The sequence below is a fragment of the Saimiri boliviensis genome, chromosome 3 (genome assembly GCF_048565385.1).
Source record: "Saimiri boliviensis isolate mSaiBol1 chromosome 3, mSaiBol1.pri, whole genome shotgun sequence".
Taxonomy (NCBI): Eukaryota; Metazoa; Chordata; class Mammalia; order Primates; family Cebidae; genus Saimiri; species Saimiri boliviensis.
The window spans coordinates 48,990,004-49,014,871 of record NC_133451.1 but is presented as its reverse complement, the minus strand read 5'-3'; the positions used below and the strand labels follow the sequence as shown (position 1 = coordinate 49,014,871).

At 36.3% G+C, this 24,868-nt stretch overlaps 1 protein-coding gene across 37 annotated transcripts in view; it reads right to left on the bottom strand.

Annotated features, from left to right (window-relative positions):
- FIP1L1 (factor interacting with PAPOLA and CPSF1) overlaps positions 1-21,949 on the bottom strand; it is a 79,504-nt gene extending 57,555 nt beyond the window's left edge. For 5 of the 37 annotated variants that reach the window (XM_010344167.3, XM_074396132.1, XM_039468466.2 and 2 more), the window contains exons 1-7: positions 21,644-21,947; positions 20,289-20,328; positions 16,908-16,965; positions 15,394-15,497; positions 9,700-9,764; positions 8,383-8,490; positions 7,876-8,006 (exon numbers count right to left, since the gene is read on the bottom strand). In XM_010344167.3, the coding sequence (XP_010342469.1) occupies positions 7,876-8,006; positions 8,383-8,490; positions 9,700-9,764; positions 15,394-15,497; positions 16,908-16,965; positions 20,289-20,328; positions 21,644-21,728 (591 nt within the window). In that variant the 5' untranslated portion in view covers positions 21,729-21,947. Of the gene's footprint in view, positions 1-7,517; positions 7,587-7,875; positions 8,007-8,382; positions 8,491-9,699; positions 9,765-15,393; positions 15,498-16,907; positions 16,966-20,288; positions 20,329-20,436; positions 20,482-21,643 lie in introns of all 37 variants that reach the window. The other 32 variants (XM_010344164.3, XM_074396129.1, XM_074396134.1 and 29 more) reach the window with 16 other exon arrangements.
- Positions 21,950-24,868: the final 2,919 nt, after the last annotated feature.

The window sequence follows — 24,868 nt, the reverse complement described above, 5'->3', positions numbered from 1 at the left end:
CTCGTGGGTAGCTGGGATTACAAGTATGCACCACCATGCCTGGCTAATTTTTGTGGTTTTAGTACAGACAGGATTTCGCCATGTTGGCCAGGCTGGTCTCAAACTTTAGTCCTCAAGTGATCTGCCCACCTCAGCCTCCCAAAGTATTGGGATTATAGGCGTGAGCCACCATGCCTAGCCTTCTCTTTGTAATTTTTAAAACCAGTTTTCTACTTACTCCATAACTCCTCTAAGATCTGCCTATCTTTTCCGCTCTTACTAGATTCTTGGCGTGTAGCCCAGTCACATTCCTCTAGACTGTTGAAATGACTTCTTTATGCTCTTTTACCTTTATACTCACCTTTTTTTCTTAAAATTATCACCAATCTATTCAATTTAAACAAAGTTTAAGTTTCCTTACACTTAAATAATATCACACCATATTTTGTATCCTACTTAAATTCCCTGCTCTGCTTAAATTCAGCATCACCCTCCTTTCCCAGGAGGTAAAGAACCCATGTCTCAAGACATTCTGACTGATATATTTGATCCACCGATTCAATTCCAAAACCATCTACCTCCCAACTAATCATTATGTGAGAAAAAGAAACTCTGTTACACTTAAGCCATTATAGTCAGATCTCTTATTAATAGTGCCCAACCCAATTCCTAATTGATACCCTCATATAATGAGGGTTTTACATTTAGTTTATTTGAAAATGAGTTGTGCTGCTTAAAAAAAAAAAAAAATCAATTTAAATGCCCTGATTCTAATGGGATGATGAGAATCAGCACTAAGGCAATGGGAACACAAAGAAATGAACTTGACGGGCAAAACAGAAAGGATCTGGTGAGGGAATGTAAACATAATTCATTCATCATTTACTGAGTATCTATTATGTACCAGAAGCTGATAGAGAAACACGACAGGATCCTGGACCTTAGGGAAAAAAAACACACCAACAATCAGAGCAATATAATAAATATCATGAAAAAAACCCTAAGGGATAAAAGATGTTATAATAACAAAAAGAAATGCATTGTTCTGCCTGGGGATTTCAGGAATATTCAGAGATGACACTGTTGTCCCAAGTGCTCCCTTGGCCACCAGTAATTTCAGTATAACTTCTTTCATATCTAACAGACATCTCAAAGTTACCATGGCCAAAACAAAACTACCAATTTTCCCTAATCTGATCCTCTCCATGTCTTCCCGATATAACTAAATGGCACCATGATCTACTGAGCTGCTCGAGGAAACAAAGAACTGTAGAAATTATCTAACACATGTCAAGACCTGATATGTCAACTTTACGTTTACAACATATGCCAAATTTCAATCTGTGATCAGTAACTTTCCTGGAAAACACAGCTGGCAGTTCTCTGAGGTTTGTCATTTGTAGAGTCACACAGATATTCCAGACTATTTACAGATCGTTTGATTTACACTGAGAGCTATCACTTCACTTTTGTGTGGCAGAGAAATGAGATTTCATTAATTGCTTTTTGTATTGTTTATTTTTATTATGAATCTTCTTATAAACAGATAGAGACTACCTAATTTGGCCATGAGAAGAAAACAGCATAAACACAACTGCCTTCAGAGAAGATGTGTGCCACTCCATTCATGAGTACCCTTCCCCTGAGAGGGGATTAAAAATAAACTGTGTTTGGACCACCTGGATTCAAGCTGTAGTCACACAGCTCACTCTCTGGTGATCACTGATCTCTCTAGCTAACTTTACTGAGTCTACCAGAAGAGGAATGAAGGAAAGATACTCAACCACACAAAAGAATTTTATAATGGCAATAGTGTGATTGCTTAGATGTTCCCACACAAAAAGAAATCATTTGAAAGCACCTGGGATGATATATTAGTGTTATAGGATTTTCTTCTTCCTGGTTTCTCTTTACAGGGAAAATAACATAAATCCAAAAGGATTCCAGTATGAAGCACAATTACTTGCCTCCACAACAAAAATATCTTTTTCTGCACATAAACATTTTTTCATCAGTTTTAAAAAAAAATACCTTTTAATGTCTTAGAACTTTCTAGTGGTAAAGACTTCAAAACTCAAAATTTCCCTTTCATACTCCCGTAATTCTCTAAAAGTACTAAGTTTGTGTATGCTTCAGTAATTTTGTTAAGAAAAAAGAGCTCAATCTGAAATCAATTGCACTGACCATTTGGTTTGCACAACAGAGAGAAAATAAATGGTTCACTAGTTACTTGTATAAAGAGACTAAGAAAGAAGCTATTAATTGCCACGGATTTTATGACAGACTTTAATGTTTATAAAAGCATGATTTTTAAAATTTTATAAGCAATATCCATTTAAGGTTGTAAAAGAAAGCATAAGATTCTAATTGCAGTTCATTTCATCTCAACATGGAAACATTCGTTTTTGAAGCTTTTTCTCACCATGTAATTTTTAAGAGGCTAATGTTTTATTTCCTTTGAAGTTCTGTTATATCCTTGATCATTCTGTATAGGTAAACCCTTTAAAAAGTCTACTTAAAGTCTAAAATACAGTTATGTCTGGGTGCCGTGGCTCACATCTGTAATCCCAGCACTTTGGGAGGCTGAGGCAGGTGGATCATCTGAGGTCAGGAGCTCAAGACCAGCCTGGTCAAAATGGCAAAACCCCGTCTCTACTAAAAATACAAAAAATAGCCAGGCGTGGTGGTGTGCACCTAAAATACCAGCTACTTGCAAGGCTGAGGCAGGAGGATTACTTGAACCCGGGAGGAAGAGGTTGCAGTGAGCCAAGACCATCCCACTGTACTTCAGCCTGGGCAACAAGAGCAAAACTCTGTCTCGGGAAAAAAAAAAAAATCATAAAATACAGTTACGCCAATAAAGTCCTACTCAGGGTGATACTTATACACACAAGACGAGTGCTCATTATTCTAACAAGATATGTTGAGGTGTTTTTCACTTTGTGACGCTGAAATATATTAATAAAAAATACACACACACACACACACACACAATTTCAACACATTATGTCCCATCCTAAAACAGTACCTGGCAGGCAATAAGTACTGAATAAATATTTGTTATTTTACTGACTTTGGAAATCAACTTAAATGTCACTTCTTCAAACTCCACAGAACATGTAGTTTATAACTATATCATCTTTGGCATGGTTATTTAATTAATACCTAAATTTTCCCATTAAGCACAACAAACGTCTGGACTATAGCCTCCATGTCTATTATGCTGAGCTCCCCACCAAAGCCTAATATGCTTCCTGGCACACTCAATGCTGAATAAAAAACTAGGAGGAGGAAGGGGAAAGGATTGGGGAAGAGACATGGGAAAGACAGTAAAAGAAAGAGAGGCGGCGAGTATGGTGGAAAGAGTATAACAGGGGAAAGTTCAGAGAAGATATTAGGAAAACAGGGCAGATTTTTATACACACACAAGTTGCTCGTGTTTCCTACCTGTTTTCCCTTAATTTCTCCATAATATACTCACTATATTAAACAATCCTGAACATCTTAACTATTCTAGCAATCTTTCTAGTCAACTTGCCTCATTATCCATTTGTTTGTCTTCAGATGTTACACTCAAGATTACAGACTCAAAATTTGTCTAACCAGAACATAATGAGATTACTTCATAGAACCTAATAGCTTAAGAAATGATCAAAGACATTGATTCATTTTCTAAAAACAAATTTGTTAGATCTGACAAATCCAAACAAAACTTAAGTCTATAAACTTGAGAAGCTAAATACCCAAATCATACTACCACTGTACTAAAAGTTTTAAAATAATTTTTGAAATTTCCTTTGGCTGCCTATCATAGCTTCATTATAAAAATTTAACATTACAAAGAATATCTTAAAAAAACAAAAAACAAAAAACAAAAAAAAAACAGCCAGGCACGTTGGCTCACGCCTATAATCCCAGCACTTTGGGAGGTTGAGGCGGGCAGATCCCCTGAGGTCAGGAGTTTGAGACCAGCCTGGCCAACATGGTGAAACCTCGTCTCTACTAAAAATACAAAATTAGCTGGGTATGGTGGTGGGTGCCTGCAGTCCCAGCTACTCGGGAGGCTGAGGTAGGAGAATCACTTGAACCCAGGAGGCAGGTCTCAAAAAAAAAAACAAAAAAAAAAACCTCTATTAAGTAAACTGTGGTATATCTAAATAACAAACTATGCAACAATTTCAAATTATATTTATTAAAAAATTTTAACAACTTAGGAAAACATTACTACATGTTAAGGTCAAAAAAGGAAAAACAGACAACCATAAATGAATTGTCACAATTTTGTTTCAACCCACAAGAAAAAAATTAAGAAAGCAACAAAATTTAGAACTTTGAAATTAAATTTAAAAATAGCAACTGAGCAAACAAACAAACAAAAAAAAATCCAAATCCAAAGTCAGCAATGAGAAAGCAAAGACATCATCATGGTAGGCACCCCAAAAATTCAGAAATTGAAAGCTCCAGCTCCCAGAACATCTGAATCAGCCAAGTATATACCTTTGAGACAGAATACTGGAATATTTTATCGGAAAAAAATCAGATTACCACAAAAAGAAAAACACCTAAAGATACTGACATCAGAGAATGTGGAAAAAAAAAAAAAAAAAGTCCTCCAGTGAAGCCTACAGTCAGCAAGTTCTATTCAGATGCACAGAGCCTCCAATCAATTTTAGCAGCCCACCCTTACACTAGTGTAAGGCCAACAATCAACAAAAATTTCAGAAAAGTCAAAGTGAGAAGTTAAAAATAACCAACTTAAATAATCAAACTGAAAACAGACTATGAAGGAAAAGAAAATCTAACAGAAACAAACAGCCTATCATTAATATCCTTTGAAAGAGAGGGGGGAGAAATATTGTATTACTATAGGCATAAATAATAAGATGCTACAAGTAAATAACAAAGAAAAATTTTCTTGGAAATTAACAGCAGAAATTAAAACAAGGTAGAAATATTGTAAGAATGAAAAAAATCTACCTCCCAGATAATGGAAGAGATACAGATAAAGAGAAAAAAAAATGAGAAGACCATTCAAAGACAGCCAGTATTTATCTAGAAGAGAAAAGAAAGCAGAGAAAAAAGTAAAAGCGTCCCATAAGTGAAGAATGAGTGCTTCCAAATCAAGAAGGTGCAACTGAGGCTTGGTACAATGGATGAAAACAGACAAGACACGTAACTAAAATTTCAGAACACTGGTGACAAAGCTCGTACATGGGGAAAGATCTATGCATAAATGAATAAATGAATAAAAAACGTACAAATGAATAAACAGGAATGTACAAATGAATAAATGTAGGTATTAAATAAATAAATAAAAAATACAAATGTAATGTACAAATGAATAAAAAATATTTTAAGAAAATGTTTTAGTCAATTTTTTCTTACATACATGTTACCTATTCCCACCAGTCACTTCTCTCTTGCCCCTCATTCTAACTACACAATTGTTTTTGCACCCAATTGAGTGGCTTTATTTTTATACCTATTAAATATCTTATTTTGCTTTTTAAAAAAACTTTATCCATATTGAAGCATATAAAAGGCCTCAAGAATGTTAAAACACTGTTAAGTGTTGAAGCTGTATGATAAGCACCTAAGGGTTCATGTGTACTATTCTACTTATTACTATGTTTGAAAATTTTTTAATGAAAAGCAAATAAAGTTATCTTAAAGAGGCTGATGGGTTGTCTCACATTTAAGGATGAAAAGATTCTATTTGCAGTAGATATGAAAATAAAATTTAATTCTTAAATCCATCCCTTTGCCCATTCACCCTCATGAATGAGTTCAGGCTCTACTTCATTTTCATTCCTACAGTATGGCAACAGCTCCCTCTCCGTTTCATACCCCTTTTAGTCTACAGTCCACCCTGTGGCCAGTCTCTTTTCTAAAAACAAGATCTGCACTTTATTCTACTGCTCAGGAACTTTCAAGCAGCTTCCTACTGGCTACACAAATGTTTGCAGGCTATTTGAAATCAGTGTCCTGCTCATGATGGCTCTATCTCCACCATTTCCTGCAGACAACAATATACATAAAGAAAAAATGTTCATCACACATATTATTAATACCCACCCTATTGCCAAGTCAGCATTTCTACCAAACATATTAGCATTTAAATACATTATCAAGGCAAGAAAACCATGAAGACTGCACCCACTAAATTCAAATCCTTCATTCAGAATCCAATCAGAATGGAACACTCTAAGTTCCTCTCACATAACCAAAAGAAACGTCAAAATCAATTCTTCAGTACACAGTATGTATATAAAATACATATTCACAATAGCTACCTTCAATAAGACTGACCCCTAGGAGTTTCTTTTTATTCTCTTTTTAAAAGTCTACTACAAAAAATGAAGTATACAGAAGCTAACAGCTTATGATGGCAGTTCTCATTTCTGTTAGAAGACAATAAAAGCACTGCTGCTAATGAGCTAGTTCACTAAAGACAACTTTTCTACCCACTGTAATCAAGTTTAATATATTCAATGCCTATATGGACAATATATCCTAAAAGAACCTGATGACCCTTTAAAATACAACAGACATCATCACATACTTTCAAAATATCTGCGAAAGAAGAACCAAACACTTATGTAAAGTAGGACGCAAATTAAACTTATCTACATAGAACTGTGTACAGTAGAGTGGCTGTATCTGTAGTCATAGCACACATACTGCATAAGGCAGTATTCTGGTGGACAGGGCTGCAAACCCAAAAAGGAAGCAGAGGTCTCTTTCCAGCCCACAAAAGTTCCCTGAGTACACAACCCAATCTAAAAGCCACTCCCAACCTTCATCCCAGTGTCATTCAACACAAGAATGAACTACAAAGGTAAAGAAAAAAAGAGTATACAATCAGGTTTCCATAAAAGAACAATGACAATCTAGTATTAGTCTTTGGACTGGGTCTGTGATCATACCATGGAATGGAGAAGGCAAAAATCAGACTTGATATACAAGTTGTAGTATCAACCTCAAAGTCTCTCACATAAACCTAATCCTTTTAAATATCAACTTTTAAAATCAATGGCTTTATCCTATTTGGTTGAGTTCTTAAAGACTCTCAGAGAATGCCAAAGATTTGTGAAGGTTATCTTGAACTATAAAGGCATTACACCAATGATATCGGTGATATCAGTGTTACACAGCTAAACAGCATGCCACCTTCCTTACCATTTTTTTAAAGAAAATAAAAAAGTCCCCAATTTTATTGATAAAGATTAATAAGAATAAGAACTTAATCTGTTGCCACTAACTTTTCTATCCTACAAACATGTATTATGACTTGAAATCATAACATATAGCAAAGAATAGTTTTACTTGGCATTTGTTAGTACAATAGGCTATAAATTCACATGCTTGCAAAAGTGGAGATAAAACAATAATCAGCAAATGTGTAAGTCACCAGGAAGCTAAAGGTTTGGAAAAAAGGTAGCTATTTCCACTTTAATTTTGCCCCTTGAGTAGTGGTATGGGAGCAGACTCAAGAACAAAAAAATGAGAGCAACCAAGGATAATTTACTAAAATTCACCTTAAAAAGATTGAATCTGCCATCTTGGATCTCTGCACCTGGTGTAACTTCCATAGTACAGTCTTCGGCCTAAGTTAAATAACATATTCCCCATTAAGATACCACATAATATTTAATTAATAGGCCATATAAAAACAAACTAGCTGAGTCTAGTCTGTGATTTGAAAGAAAGAACATCAGATAATTATTAATATAAAACTCTAAAAGGGAGGGAAGGGAAAAACAAACACGGTAAACAAAATGGAACTTTTAAACTATTATATAGCATTTAACCATCTTTATAGGAAAGAGATTTAACTGGGGAGTAAAAGTGGGATGGTAGACAAGCCAAGGGTATTCCGGAAAATTTATTAATTACCGTAATTTTATTTGTAGTAGAGGTTACTGGTATAACTTCAAGTCCCATTCGTATCCTCTTTTGTTTTTCACAGTAAGCTTTCCAAGTATCTTCATTAAACCCATAATTAAAATAATCAGAAAGATCAGCACCTAAAGATAAAACACACCTTTAGTGTACAGATATTTCAGTTCTATTTTTACACAGCATCAAAAATAGAATATAAAAATACAAATTTAGAGTTCTATTAGGTATCACACTATTATTTGTGGCGACAAAAAGACTATAAAATTTTTGATCAAATTATTTCCTTCAGAAACACCACTATAATAAACAATGTGTAAGTCTACATTTTAAGTAATATGAGGCCACCAGTAAGTTAGTAATCCAAGTCATTCTTACTCATCATTTGCTTAAGACAATTAAAATTATAATGAAAAAATAAAATTCTAAATTGATGTTCAAAAATATTTTCTGATGACTTCAAACTAAAAATATTGAAATTCATATAATCCACAATAATCTTACCTGGTTTACGCCATGGTTTATCTTCAAAAGAATCCAAATCTACCTCTAAAAGTGGAACTCCATTAATGCTTCCAGGTGCATCAAGGTCTACTCCTTTGACTTTTGTTCCTGTTTCATAAAATTACAAAATAAAGAAGCTACACTTGCAAGAAGCTAGGAGATACCACTGACAAACAGAAAACAGAAATACCTTTTTACTATTCCTGGCACATAAACACACAAACAGAAAACACACACCTTTTTACTATTCCTGGCAAAAAAACACAGCAAGGGCTCCAAACAAAGCAGAGCCTAAAATACGTGCTACTGGACTTTTTTGTTTGTTTGTTTGTTTTTAAAGACTCAGTCTCACTCTTGTCTGCCAGGCTGGAGTGCAATAATGCGATCTCAGCTCACTGCAACCTCCACCTCCCGGAATCAAGCAATCCTCCTGCCTCAGCCTCCCAAGTAGCTGGGATTACAGGTGCCCGCCACCACGCCCTGCTAATTTTTGTATTTTTAGTAGAGACGGGGTTTCACCATGTTGGCCAGGCTGGTCTTGAACTCCTGACCTCAGGTGATCTGCCCACCTCAGCCTCCCAAAGTGCTGGGATTACAGGCATGAGCCACCATGCCCGGCCAGCTACTGGACTCTATAGAAAAAGTTTGCAGATCTCTGTGATGTATGGTCAAAAATTACTCTTTAAAAAGAGCTATTATCTCAGGAGTTTGAGATTAGCCTGGTCAACATGGCAAAATCCCATCTCTACTAAAAATACAATAATTAGGCAGGCATGGTGGTGGGTGCCTGTAATTCCAGCTATTCAGGAGGCTGAGGCAGGGAGAGTTGCTCGAATCCAGGAGGCAGAGGTTGCAGTGAGCTGAGTTTGCACACCTGGGTGACACAGAGATACTCTATCAAAAAAAAAAAAAAAAAAAAAAAAAAAGAACTATTACCACCTTGGTCAGGCACAGTGGATCACACTTGGAATCCCAACACTTTGGGAGGCTGAGGCGGGCAGATTACTTAAGCTCGTAAATTCAAGATCAGCCAGAACAATATGGTGAGACCCTGTCTCTACATAAAAATGCAAAAACTAGCCGGGCATGGTGGTGCAAGCTCATAGTCCCAGCTACTTGGCACGGTGAAGTGGGAGGACAGTTTGAGCCCAGGAGAAGGCTGCAGTGAGTTAAGATTGTGCCACGGCACTCCAGCCTGGGTGACAGAGCCAGACTCTGTCCCCTTCCCCCACCTCAAAAAAAATTGAAAAGTGATTATGACCTATTTAATAAATGTGCCTTATTTCCCTATTGATGCAATAGAAAATAAAATTTTACCTGTGGTTCCATAAACTCTTCCTCCTGTCTTAATGTTCAGGTTTACAGGTGCTGTGCCATAACTCCTAAAAATAAAAACAAAACACAAAAATTATCCTAAAAAGCTTAAAACAGTAATATATTCCATTTGTACAAATAAATCATACACTCACATAGTAAATGGAGTGACACACATTTCATTTATATTTTCATTTTTAAAATTTTGTAAAGATGAGATCTCATGCCATGTTGTCCAGGCTGGTCTCAAATTCCTGGACACAAGCAATCCTCCCACCTTGGCCTTCCAAAATGCTGAGATTACAAGAGTATGCCACAGCGGTCAGCCAACACATTAAAAAAAATTTTTTTTAAACTAATATTTTAAAGTCTGTCACTTGCTGAATAAAAGACAAAAACATTTTTTAAAAGTCTGACTTGTTTCTATTTCAAAAATCTCTTTGCCATTAACCCAACATTCCACTGTAACAAACTTCACAAGAAATAAGGCTAAGAAGGGAAAAACAGTTTATACTCATTGTCTTCATTCAACTCCTTGCCTCCCAGTTATTAAACATACAGCAATCCTAAGCAGAAGTAGAATTCCTCCAACTTGTTGCCAAATCCAGTGGCCTTTCAGTTCTTCCTGCATTTGACATTGTTAATAAATCCTTTTTCAACTATTCATGGAGTGCTTAGTCCATAACAGGAATTTATTGACATGAAACTCTAAAATAAGTTTAGCATAAAAGCAGAACAGTGTTTGCTGGTGGTAGGGTGGTTAATAACCAGGAGGAAAAACGAGGGAAACTTCTAGGATGCTAGTTATGTTTCATATCTTGATCTGGGTTGTAGTTACATGAATACATATATTTGAAAAAGAAAAAAATTGAGCTGCACCTTTTTAGATGTAATACATAGTGATAAAGAAAAAAAATCTGAAGTTGGACCAACCCACATTCAAATGTTTTGTCAATTGTTAGCTGTGTAATCTTGGCCAAGACATTTAGACTTGTATAAAATTATTTGAATATTTCATTGCATTTACATTTGTATAGATAAGCGTTGTGTAATTTTCTGTAATATGGGGTTACAGATAGTTCTTTACATTTTTACATAATGGACTTATATATGAGTAGTATTATCAAATATCCTAATTAAAATAGGCTTTTCTGTTATTGGGAAGTTAGAAAGAAGAAAATTGAAATGGGCAAAGAAGGACCAATTCCCTCTAACAAAAAGATATCGGTAAGACCCAAGTCATAGATGTTTTCAACGATAAATTTCTCACATTATATTCATGTTATATATTTGGTTCTTTTCTCTCAGAAGTTCAGCCAACTGGACTTCATATTCACTGCTTTCGGTCTAATAATGATTACTTCCATCTTTTGTCTTGAATGTACTAAATATATAAGACTTAGGTTTAGTTACGTCTGCATTGTCATTTTGCTTTTCTACTTAAAAAAGAAAAACGTAAATGCAATAAAATGTTCAAGTAATTGTATCAAATAACTGTAGCTCCACAGCTAGAAATGCAAAAATTATAAAGGGGACCAAACATTACTGTCAAGCAGTACTATCATCACCAACCTGAACTGTTTAATCATTTTATAGACTGATTAATTCATGTAATGCTTACTGAGCACCAAAACCATGTCAGGTTCTGGGCTAAGGAAAAAGTATGAGGAGCTGGACAAATATGGTTCCTGCCTTCATGATGTTTACATTTTGGCAATCCAAATTCTGCAAAAGTGACTGAGAGGTATCTACATATGATGTACATTTCTAATTTGAAAATCAAATGTACAAAAATCAAAGATTGTCTCTAAATTGTTCTTACAGGACCGCTACAGAATAAAACAGTATTTTTATAAAAGGCTTAGCTATGTAAGTGTTCAATAAATGAGCTTCTTTACTTTCCAAACAGCTGCTTTTTATTTCCCATTCTGCCTTTTAACACATGGTTTTTCTTCTTTAAGCCACAAGCCTTTGTATTCATTCTGTGTAGAAAAGCTTATTGGTATGAAAAATTGCATAGAAGCAAATTTGATATAATGTCCAATAGATCCCCATAAAGTCTCAGACCATTCTAAAGGCTAGATCCCACACTTGGATTTCCTATAGGAACTTCAAAATAAACATGCCAAATGAATCTATTTTGTGGGAGGTTGGTGGAGTAGCGCCCACCTGTACACAATTAACTGCTCTAGAAATCTGTAAGTCATTGAGCCCTTTAGCTCCTCCTCCATTCACAACCAATCAGTTACCATGTTATTTGCATTTCTTTCTTTTTATTCTTTGAGACAGGATCTCACTATATTGCCTAGGCTGGCCTTAAACTCCTAGACTCAAGCAATCCTCCTCAGCCTCCCAAGTCCAAGGGACTACAGGTGTATAGCACATGCCTGACTATATTTCTATTTCTCAATTATTCAAATATACCATTTTCCCATTCATCTCTCTACTAATGCTGCTGCCTTAGTCTAGATTATCATCTCACCTGGACAACTACTTCACATATATTAGTCAATGTTTCTCCATAACTCATCTCAACTACTGCTGCTAGAGTTATCTTTTCAAATAATATGACCTGTTTAAAAATCTAACTGGGTGTCCAAGGGAGAGAATACAGTCTTGGGTCCTTAGTTTCTGTTTCTGATTAGGCCAGTAAAGCCCCTTCATCAACCCTCTTTTTTCCCACTTATCATGGGAGATAGAAACTAAAAACCATGGCTTTGGTCTGCTAAAAGCCTAAAACAAAGCAAAACAGAACAATAAAATAAGGCAGGTTGGACAAGCTTGTAGGGTTTTACAAAGACATAGCAAAAGCATCCCAACTCCTTCCATAAGTGATTTCAACCATCTCTTTTCATCTACCTTATCCTCGAGCCATGTATTTCTAGGCCTCGCATCTACTACATTTACTGTTAAGCAGTGTCCTCCGTCTAAAAACCACTGTCTCCCATCTCAAACATTATTCAAACAAGTTCAGATGTTACCTCTGGGATCTTCCCTTCAAAACTTGCAGGCTTTCAGCAACTCTCTTCTCAAACCTTTCAAATCACATTATACATGTTTCTACTCTAGCACTTACGTTGCACTGAAAATATTTACTCACATGTCTGTCTTCCTCACTACTTCTAGAAAACAAGAACTATGTTATAACTTCTTGTATTCTCATCATTAGTTAATACATTTACAAATAAAAAGTTGCTGTTTTCATATAACTTTATCTAACTAGTTAACTCCAGGAAATTTCACAGTGATTTTACCAAGAGTTCTTTTGTAGCATGGTAAATGCAAAAAAAAATTTAAAAAAATAATGAAATTGACCACAGATGGTTTGATAAAGGCACATTTTCTTTACTACTCAACACAATGTCAGATAAATTATGTCTTTAAAAAGTATTTATGGCTGGGTACAGTGGCTCACACATGTAATCCCAGCACTTTGGGAGGCTGAGTTGGGTGGATCACCTGATATCAGGAGTTCGTGACCAGCCTGGCCAACATAGTTAAACCCCATCACTACTAAAAATAAAAATTAAAAAATTAGCCAGGTGTGGTGTCGGGTGCCTATAATCCCAGCTACTTGGGAGGCTGAGGCAGGAAAATCGTTTGAACCCGGCAGGGGAGAGGCTGCAGTGAGCCAAGATCACAACAGTGCACTCCAGCCTAGGCAAGAAGAACAAAACTCCATCTTAAAAAAAATATATTTACTGAGTACATAAATAGATGAATCTCAGAGATAGGTAACAAACTACTTTCCAAGATAATTATTCCTACTTTAAGACTAGCTTTTCTTCATACCTTACTTTCATAGAAAATGAACTTGTAACAGACATGTTACCTAAAATTAAAAAGGCTATTTTGTATTTCCCAACAATTTACAATAAATCAATCCAATACTATTCCCTGAACGCAGTTTGTTCTTTAAATTTGCTTCTGAAAATGCTGTGCATAGTAAATGTTTATCAAATTTCATCTTTGCACTGACTTTGTTCTCAGGGATATACCTTGAAATACAGAGGTAAAACAAATTTACACTCTTTACAAACGCCTGTAATTTACTTTTGAAATGCATAAAATGAATAAAAAAATACATCAACTGATAAATGGGTAAAGGCATGGATACAGGAATATGAGTTCCAGCAAATAAAGCAAAATGTAGATTGTTTAATCTGGTGATGGGTAAACGAGCATTCACAGGTTAATTCCTTCAACTTTTGTGGGCATTTGGAAATTTTCATAATCAAATGTCTAAGGGGAAAAAATCTTCAGAAACAACTGTAACTAAATAACCTTCAGTTTATTTAGTTAACCATTTACTGAAAACTTAACTATATTTAAGGCAATGTGAGGAAGATAAAACTTCATAAATCATGATTTCTTGTTTATTTGAAGGGTTTTGAATACAACAGTTTCTACTCTATAGGAATCTAAAGAGTCTAAAGGTAGTAAATATGTATAAACACAATTACAATGCCTAAAACTGAAAACTGCTATAAGAAATAAAGCTCAGTAAGGTACTGTAAAAGTCCACGTACATTTAATATTTGAGTGCAATTTCTACCAAAAAAATGGTCCCATTCACAATAAGAAAAAATTGTCATTTGCTTCAAATTGTTCTATAACTTATAAAAACAAGTAATTTTATATACAATATTTAATGAACATACAATTATTACAATTTTATGTGTTCCTTTTGCATAATGCAGAACTAGTGAAATTAATGAAGTTATTTTATTTCCAGTGCATAAGCTTTAATAATCACATTATACAGCCAATCTGAAAAATAAAAAACATTGACTCTTATTCTCCTATCATAACTGAATCACGATTCATACTTCAATGCCTTTCCCTTCCTATCTTTCTGTAAGATTCTTTATGTGCTCAATGAGTCAATGACAGTCCATTCACTTGGTCCAGTTTATAGAATATAAAATTTGAGACAAACATTGGTCTAAAAGGCCTATAGGAGAATTAAAAACCTGAAAAAACTATTAAGAATGAAAAGAAATACTTCTGATATTGTTTTTATTGAACAACAAAAAAAATTAAAACCTAAACTCAGGTTTGGATAAGTAGTAAAGTGAAGTAATAAGTACAGATACAAATTACAATTTAAGGATTTCTAATATTAACCAAAGATTTTATAGTACACAATTCTTTTTTTTTTCTTGAGACAGAGTCTCACCCTGTCACCCAGGCTGGAACGCAGTGGCACCAGCTGCACTCACTGCAACCTCTGCCTCCCGAGTTAAAGTGATCCTCTTGCCTCAGCCTCCAGAGTACTTGAGATTACAGGTGCCCACCACCATGTCTGACTAATTTTTGTATTTTCAGTAGAGACAGAGTTTCACCACGCTGATCAGGCTGGTCTTGAACTCCTGACTCAGGTGATTCGCCCACCTCAGCCTCCCAAAGTACTGAGATTATAGGCATGAACTATCACACCTGGCCTAGTACTCAATTCTTTTATAAAAACACTTTAAATTCAGGATCAAAAACTGCTGCTTCCATGTACTTTTGCCTAATTAGTTAACTTTATTTTAGGAAAGATGTATCTTCAGAATGAAACTTTAACAAAAGTTCTTGTATGTTAAAATAGAAAAATGTAAAAACAATGGAATCAACCACTGAGAGTTTGATATAGGCACACTACCTTTGCTATAAAGCAGTTACACAATTGCTACTTACTAAAAAATAACTTACCCATACTGTGGTGCTCCTGTTTTAATGTCTCCTATAGTGACATGAACATCATCTTCATCATCATCACTGTCACTATCACTATCATCTTCAGTCTCAGTCACTTTCTACATGAACATAAATTAGAAAATACATTAAATAATCCATTTCAACATCTAATACTAATAACTAAAAAAATAACTACCCTGGTTTTTTTCTTTCTTCTTTCTTGAGATGGAGTGTCACTTTGTCACCTAGGCTTAAGTGCAATGGCGTGATCTCAGCTTACAGCAACCTCCACCTCCCAGGTTCAAGTGATTCTCCTGCCTCAGCCTCCAGACTAGCTGGGACTACAGGCGCATACCACCATACCTAACTAATTTCTGTATTTTTAGCAGAGACAGGGTTTCGCCATGCTGGCCGGACTGGTCTTGAACTCCTGACCTCAGGTGATCCACCAGCCTCGGCCTCACAAAGTGCTGGGATTACAGGTGTGAGCCATTGTGCCTAGCCCCATTCTATATTTTTGAGATACAGTTTAAAAAGAAAAGTTACAAGCTGCCACCTATTTCAACTCATAATTTTGATGTTCTACATGATAAAAAAGACCAAGACTATAAATAAAGAAAATCATTTTTTGAAATCATCTTCTTTTGGTAAACACCACCTCATTTTTTTTTTAATATCATATCTGCCTCTCTTGCAAAAAGAACCTAAAGCAATTTACTAAGATATCTCCAAGATAAAATTATAAAAATTAAGTATTTGAGGAATTCTTGCAAAAAAGACTCTAAGAGGAAAACAATTTTAAGATTCAGAGTCACAAATAAAAAGTACCAAATAAACTAAAAATTAAATAAAAAAAAAAAAACATAAAAAGTACCAAATAGTTTAGTAGAAGCTTAATTATTCTTGGTATTCATGCACACCTAGAAGAGACCCTACATGCAAATTCTACATTTATGAAGATTTTACATTGGCTTTCAAAGGCTATTTTGTGCTTAGTCACATCAGAGTAAATAAGTAGATCACATAGGCAAAATACTTTTTTGTATATAACTTCAAATTTGCATAATAACTTCCTTCCTTTCATAGGATTAAAATGTACAAATATTCACAGGACCAATGATATGTTCACCTCGCAAAGTATCAGTTTGGCAGGGTCAGGGACTGTCACAAACGTTAAAAAGCATGGATAAAAAATTGTAACATTCAAAGGTTATGGGACTCAAAATTTGCTCAGAAAACCAGGCTCACTCTATTTGGTAGATTTAAAAGCATTCAGTTCCTTGAAAGCAATAAGCATCAAGCCTTTGCACATGCTATTTTTCCTCTGAAGTCTTTCTACTATTTCTTCTCCTCCTTGCTAATTCCTATATATGTTTAGTGGGACCAGATGAAGTAGATGTAAGAAAGGGCTAGATAACATAGAATGCTGAAGGTGATATAAAATGCTAGCTTGCTTTCTAAGTAAACTGTGAAGTGATTGATAAAAATTTGCATCGGGAAAGGAACTGAATTTCAAAGCCTTATGTTACCGGTTTTGGTACACCATTTTCCGCAGTTTCATCTTCAATTCCAGATGGAGGATTAGCACTACAAACAACAATAAGTATACATGTCAGGCATTATTTTTCAGAAGTAGAGATAGATTATATTAGTATTTCTAAGTTATGCTGATAAGATTCCTAAAATTATTGTCTCTACAGAGACAGTAATAGTAAAATTTGACTGTCTTATTTATTCCCTGTTATTTCTTGTAACTTGCATAAAACAAGTACTGAACATTTTAAGTAGAATGCAAATGCCTTCATAATTTATTAATGATTTACAATTTAATGGTGGGCTCTAACTCAAGTTTCTTATACATTTTAAAAACATATAACAAACATAATCCATTTTCATTATCCTAAATCTTTACTGAACATCCACTGTATACCAGGTACTACTACTGTAACTGCCCAGACCTATGTAATACAGTTTCCTCTTTTCCTTGGTGCTCAAGAACTCAAGATTGGTGGTATAATCACATTAACTCTCTCAGTATTCAGTTAACACAAACACGCTTCTTGGTTCTCTGTTTTAGCAATCTTATTAGAGATAGGTCCTTTGTTGAATAAAACATAAAATTAAGATTAAAAAAACGTATTTTCATTCAAGACTGTTCTCCAATTTGATATTAATAAGGAGCTAACTCTCATGAATGTTAAAACTAATTACTTTTTTAAGGTCATTTAATACTTGAACTGGTCCTTTGCTAACAAAACTGATATGTAACAATAACACATTCACATTCCCATGAAACTCAAGCATATGGTCATTTATCAGCAAAATGGTACCAAAGCGTAATTGGTTTCTTAAATATGTTAGTAATCATAATTTCAACAGTGGGAGTTAACCAACACCTCATTTTACAGATAAGAAAATTGAAGTACAAAGCAAGCAGCTGATTTGGCTCAACTTTCTGAATTATTTAGTAGCATTCTTAAAAAAAAATGTCCAGATGTTGACAGAGTTCAGAGCACTTTTCGTTAGATTTCTACTCATCTCTTCTAAACTTCACTTTCTGTCAAGTAGTTTCTATGTAAATCAATTTAATCTTTACAGTGGCATTTTATAACACAATCACCCAATAAAGCAAAATGAAAGATAAAAAGTGAAAACATGACTGTTAAATTTTCATTATTCTGCTTGCTTCAAAAAAACAAATATGCAGCTGTAAGTGTTCAGTACAATTTTCCTCCTGCTGAAATAAGTTTCTAGGTAGCCAGAAACAAGTCCCACTTGCTTTCTATGTCACAAAACAGTATCCTTTCACAGTCATAACACAATTGGAGACTGCAATTTAATGGTTAAGAAAAACAGTGGCCTCCGCAATGAGCCAGTCAGCAGGAAACTGAGGCATATTCTAATAGCAGGAACTCCAGTAGAGCAATGCAATGATGTACCAAACCAGATAGCAGTAGGTTTGGCAGAGTTCCTTTCTTCAATAGGCCTACTATTGAAGTTTTAATTTTCTATTACCGTTAAAAGGTTAGAAACATGATAAAATTATAAGCTTTTTCTACAAAAATAACATTGTAAAGGAAGTTGTTTTTTCCCCATAGGATAAAAGCAACTCAACTGCTCCCCAACTGAAGTTTTGAAAAGGAATATAAAGTTATGTTGACAGTGACACTCAGGGAATGTAAAAGGCCTCTCTCCAATAAATTTTAGCAAGTTGTGTATTGGGGAATTAAAATTAAAGAATGTTTCATCAGAAAGTAGGCTTTTAAAAAAATGTAACCAATAAAGATAAAAATCAATGGGATAAAGATGATCATATAAAGAAGTATATTTGATTGTAAATCTATACCCTGTAATTAATTGCTTGACCAACTGAAGGAAAGGGTATGAAGAAATATTTAATCACTTTCTGATTAACCATTTTGTGACTGAGATTAGAATTAGGAACTGAATTGAATACATAAATTTCAAAATGAAATAACATTTCATATAATATACCAATGAGTGAAAAAGACTACAGGAGATTTTTTGGGTGAGGAAGTTGAATGGTAATTTCACCTCCTCCTAAGTGATTTCTGCTTCCATTTCTCACTTTTTCCCTCTATCCATTTTTTTGTTTCAACGGCTTACTGAGATACAATTCATATATTACACAATCTATCCATTCAAACAGGACAGTTGAGTTTTAATATGTTCACAGAGTCCAACCATCACAATTATCTAATGCCAGAATGTATGCATCACTCCAAAAATGAACTTTGCATACATTAGCAATCACTCACCCAACTCTTTTAGCAACCACTTATCTGTCTCTATGGATTGGCTTTTGTTTAGCACCTTTGCAAGGTTCATCCATGTTGTAACATCTATCAATACTTCATTTTATTTTCCCTACCAAAAAATATTCCACTGTATGGATATAACACATTCAATCTAACCTTTCATCAGTTGATACAGGTGCAAGGTTTTTTTTACATTTTCTATTAAGAATAATGCTGCTATGAATATTCACATACGAGTTTGTGAATATATGTTTTCATTTCTCTAGGTGGAGGGCACATATGGTAACTCCATGTTTCACCATTTGAGAAAATGGCCAGGCTGTTCTTCAAAGCAGCTGCACCATTTTACAATTCAATCAGCAGTATATGAGGGATTTTTTTTCTCCATATCCACACCAACACCTGTTTTATCTTTTTGATTACAGCCTACTGGGTTTGAAGTGGCATTTCTTCCACTTTTTAGACCCAAATATTCTTTAAAATCTTTTAACTATCTCTCCCTCCATTACAGACACTAACACATGTGGTCAGGGTCAAGTCAGCATTGCCATATACTTCTTTGCATGGGTTGTTTTTTTGAAATTCAGGGTAACTTTCCGACTCTCTGTGTATGTTCTATAAATGAATACTTATATCTTTCTAATAATCTAACAAAGGAAATCAACCTTATAACAAATCAGCTAATTATATTTGAATGTAAATAAATATATAGCATTGAAATTATAACCAAAGTGCCATTATCCCATCAAAAATGTTAACAAATTGGAAAAGCAGTAATTTGGGGGTTCATTTACTTAAAAATATTTTCAAGTTAAAATATTTTTATCAGTAGCTTAATGATTATACTGTATACTTCACTACTGAATTCATTTAAGAGTAACAAGTTTCTTAATAGTGTAATTTCAGTCAAATCCTAAGTTCATAAAGTTTGTCCTGTAAACTACCAACAAATAGAACTGGCATAAGATGCGGTGCTGAAACTGGAATAATCCTTAAAAGATTCAATGTCCTCCAAAATGTTGTAAGTCAGTGTTATAATCAAGCCTATGATTATAAGGAAATAATTTTGACAACTGACATACCTATTGTATCACACGATCTGTAAAAGCATCATCAGAAAATTTCACTAACCTGGCATTTTCTTCTTCTGGCCTTTCAACTTCATTTTCATCTACCAAGTAAAATAAACAAATAAATAAATAAACAAACAAAATAAAGAAACCACTCTTAAAGAAACTAGTATTATGAAAATCTGAAGTGATCATCACAAAGCACTAACCTAGGTCCTTTGCCAAATCACTGTGCACATGCACGTCCCATGGGCCTATAAGCACATCCAAAGTTAGATCACCTTATAATTACTTAACAAGATACGTCTTTTATGGAAAAAAAAAAAAATCAGACTTTACTGCTATAAAAATAAGCTTAAAGAGGTACTGAAGATTTTCAAATCTTTGTAAAAGAAATCCTACACATTCACATTTCAAAGGGTAGTAACTAATGCTAAATCTTGCCACCAAAGATAACGAACTGTTTTTTTACAAGTTTATCAAAGTTACATCATCAAGGACCTGCATGGTGCCCAACGTGCACTTTTACTCTTCTATTCTAAAGACAATCAAGAAATTATGTTTTAGGCAAGGAACAAACATTAACTTTCAAATCTGGTGTAACAGGCAAGGGATTGTGACTTAATTAAAGTTAAGAACCAGATGTCAAACAAGTACCTTTCAAGAGAGTAGTACATGATGCATTAATTTTGAGAAAAAGCAATACATGAGATGACACTGAAAATTATAAGCCGAAGGGTCATGAGATACTTCTATGATGTAGGTTAAACGGCAGTCTCTTAAAAAAGAAAAACTTCACCTTCATACAGGAGACATTCAGGGTTTTCTTTATGGGCCATCTTTCTCTCTCTCTCTCTCTGTCTCTTAATTAATTATTTTTAAAGCACGACTTTCAGACAAGGAGGTACCCTTGCAGGTGCATTCCATACAAACTGACCATCAAGAAACAAGGCGTTAGTTGTACAGCATTAACTTTATTTAGCTATTATTACAGAATGACTGTTTCTGAAAGAAGGGACAGGAGGGGCACCCTAAGGCCACGGGCAAGAAGAGACACAAAAAAAACACCACTTCAGAATCGATAGAAAAAACAAAGGGTAAAGAGCGCGGCAGCGAGGCGGCCGAGACACCCCGGAGGAGAGCAAGGCGAAACTGGGGGCCGGGACCCGTCACAGGCCCCCCGCCCGGCCCGGCCGCCGCAGGGTGGGTGAGCGCGGTGGGCGTGGGCCCGGCGGGAGGTGGTCGCGGGGGCGGGGGACGCGCGCTCGCCAACCTCGGCCTAAGTCAGGCCGGAGAGGGCTCCCGACCAGAGGCCCGAAGCGGCTGCGCGAGGGGCCCGGGACGCCGGCCGTTTGCGGGCCGAGAGGGGAGGCCTGAGAGAACCCGAGAAAGAGACAGGGACAGGAAGTTCCGTACCGCCATAGAGCCACTCTTCCTCCTCATCCCCTCCGGTCCCGCCGCTCAGCTCCGACACTAGGCGCTCGACCTCGCCGGCCGACATGGCCGCCCCGAGCGCAACTTAAACGCGGCGATCAACAGCCCCCTCCAACCCCTTTCCCAGCCTCGCTGCCCCGGGGCGCGAGAAAGGCGCGAACCCGCCAGCGAGCGAACGAAGAAAGCGCGAGACTCAAATCCCAGGAAGGCTGCAGAGGCGGCAAAGATGAAGACTCCGGAGCAGGTCCGCCTGCGCATGCGCAGCAAACCCAATCGGCGCGGCGTCTCTAGGTGGCTTCGCTTCCGCGGCGGCGGCCACCTGGGCCTGGTTGCGCGTGCGCACTGCGGTGGGCCCCCGCCCCTCTAGGATCCCGCTTTGCTTTTTAGCGTGGCTTCCGCCAGTGGCGTCCTGCGTCGGCCGGGGTTCCCCGCCCCCATCCTGCCCTCTGATAACCCGTATTGCCATTGCTGGCGAGTACAGCATTGTTTCCTTCTACGCTTCGTGCTTAGTCTTCTCAACCTTTTATTTATTTATTTTTTAATCTTCTGAAAGGCCTTCTTTTATTCTTTAATCAGCCTTGATACAGAATCGTTACCTGTCACTCCCTTTCCTCACTGAATAGAGAAGAAATCGTAATCCGTACTGTTTCTTGAAAAATTAATTTTCACAGCCAACAAAAGCAAAACTAATAGATGAAGAATACAGCCTCTTTGTTAAAAACCATACATTACAGTTAAGGTCAAAGACCGCCTCATTCCTCTACCTTTCTTTCCAGAGCTAGCCCTTATTACAGATGCATATTCTGCTTGCAGTTCATCATTCTGAAATTTCCTACTTACTTCGTGTGTTGTGCTGTTTTGGTGGGAGAACCTGAGACTGACAAGTTTTAAATAGTATAGCACCATCCTATGACTTCCATTTTTTAAAAACATGTTTTTTATTTTAGTATATATCGAACTATATCTATTTTAAGTGCTTCATAGAATTGCATATATGGCTATCGCAGAGTGACTATGGCATTTCTCTATTGCTATACACCCAGATTGCTTTCGACTTTCCACTTTTAACTACAGCAAGAAGAAAAAAAAAAAGATCCACGCAGCTCCTTGCAGATTTCTCTGTTTCTCAAAGATCATAAAAATGTACCGTTTTTATTTTAATAGGTAAACAAAATGTTCAGGCCACTTCTGAAAGCACATCTTCCACTGAAAAGATGGCACACCATGGTTCAAACTGGAGCTCCAGGGGTTTTTTGTTTTTTATTTATTTATTCATCTGAGACAGTCTTGCTCTGTGGTTCAGGCTGGAGTACAGTGGTGCGATCTCTGCTCACCGCAACCTCCGCCTCCTGGGCCCAAGCGATTCTCCTGCCTCGGCCTTCCAGGTAGCTGGAATTACAGGCATGAGCCACCATACCCGGCTAATTTTTGTATTTTTAGTAGATAAGGGGTTTCATCATTTTGGCGGGGCTAGTTTCAAACTCCTGACATCAGATGATCTGCCCACCTCAACCTCCCAAAGTGCTGGGATTACAGACGTGAGCCACTACACGCTCGGCTTGTTCTCTTTTTCTTTCTTTTTTTTTTCTTTTCTTTTGAAACTGTGTTGCTCTGTAACCCAGGCTGGAGTGCAGTGGCAGGATCACTGCTCACTGTAGCCTTGACCTCCCAGGTTCAAGCAGTCCTCCCACTTCAGTCTCTTCAGTATCTGGGACTACAGATAAGCAGGTGCCACCACACCAGCTAATTTTTATTTTTTTGTAGAAACAATGTCTCACCATGTTACCTAGTCTTGTCTGGAACTCGTGATCTCTAGCATTCCTTGTACCGAGGCCTCCCAAAGTGCTGGGATTACAGGTATGAGCCACCAGGCCTGGCCTCAGTTCTTCCTTATACCTAGTAGCTTGCATAGGCAATCAACCTTTCTATCCTTCAGTTTTCTCATCTATAAAATGGAAAGGCCAAATTAGATTATCTCTAAGGTCCCTTTCAGTTCTAAAGTTTACAAACAGGCATTCACTTGTCAACAGAAGGAAATCCATTTTAATTGAACAAATAAATGGGTTTTCTTGCTTTAATGAATAAATATTGTTTCATCATTTATTTATTTAGCACTTACAGAATATCTGCTATTTAAGAAATTGGAAAATGAAGACATGAGTGAAAGAGTCCTAGCCCTTAAAGAGCTCTCAAGTTATTGAGAAAGACACAGGGGTGGTAAACAACTCTCCTACCAAGAGAAAAGGTGAATGTATGATAATGGAAGCACAAATGAAAGGTTTATAGCCAACCAACATCACACTGTCTCACATTAGTTGAACAAACCATGTGGTTTTAATCTTTCTTACCTTTGAACATGCTTCTACCTGCTATTCCCAGCTCCCTTATCTTTTGAGGATAATCTCTTGCATCTTTCTAAACTCTCTGAGGGTATGAGGGTATAATCACCTCTGTGAAATCTTTCCTGAATCCCATTTTATCTCTTCCCATTTGTTTTGCCAGGAACTCTTCCAGCTATGTAGATTCACCAGTGAATAAAACAAAGTCCTTCCTTTTATGGAGCTTTGATTCTAATAAGAGAGTCAGATAATAAACATATGAATGTATGAAATGTCATGATGATAAGAATTACGAAAAGAGTAAGCAATATAAAATGAAGTGATGGGGTGCGATTTTTTATGAAGTGGTCAGGGAAAGCTACTCTGATGAAGTGATATAAGAGACTTGAATGGAGTTAGGACATAAGCCTTGTGGATTTCAGGGTGAATAGACTCAGACAGAGGAATAAGAAATGCAAAAACCCTGAGGCAGAAGCATACTTGGAATGTTCAAGAAACCCAAAATGTAGCTAGAGTATAGTGAGTGAGGGAGAGAATGTAGATGAGGTCAGAGGTATTTTGGGGGCTGAATGGGAAAGAGCGACTCACCACTTCTGCTTTCTATGCCATGTGCCTATCACACTGTATAGTAATTATTTGACTACATTTCTGTTTTCCTCAGACTCTTCACTAGACCAAGTCCACCTTCAAACAGGAGATCTCATAGCTATCACTTCCATTCCTAGTATAGGGCTTAACACTAAGTAAATCTTCTTGGTCACTGTTGAAAGTAATAGAATGAAGTTTTACAGACTGTGAATATCGTAAGGCAATCACTCACCGTCCTGTTTATCTTTCTATTTATTTAATTGGTTTCAGGAGAAAACCA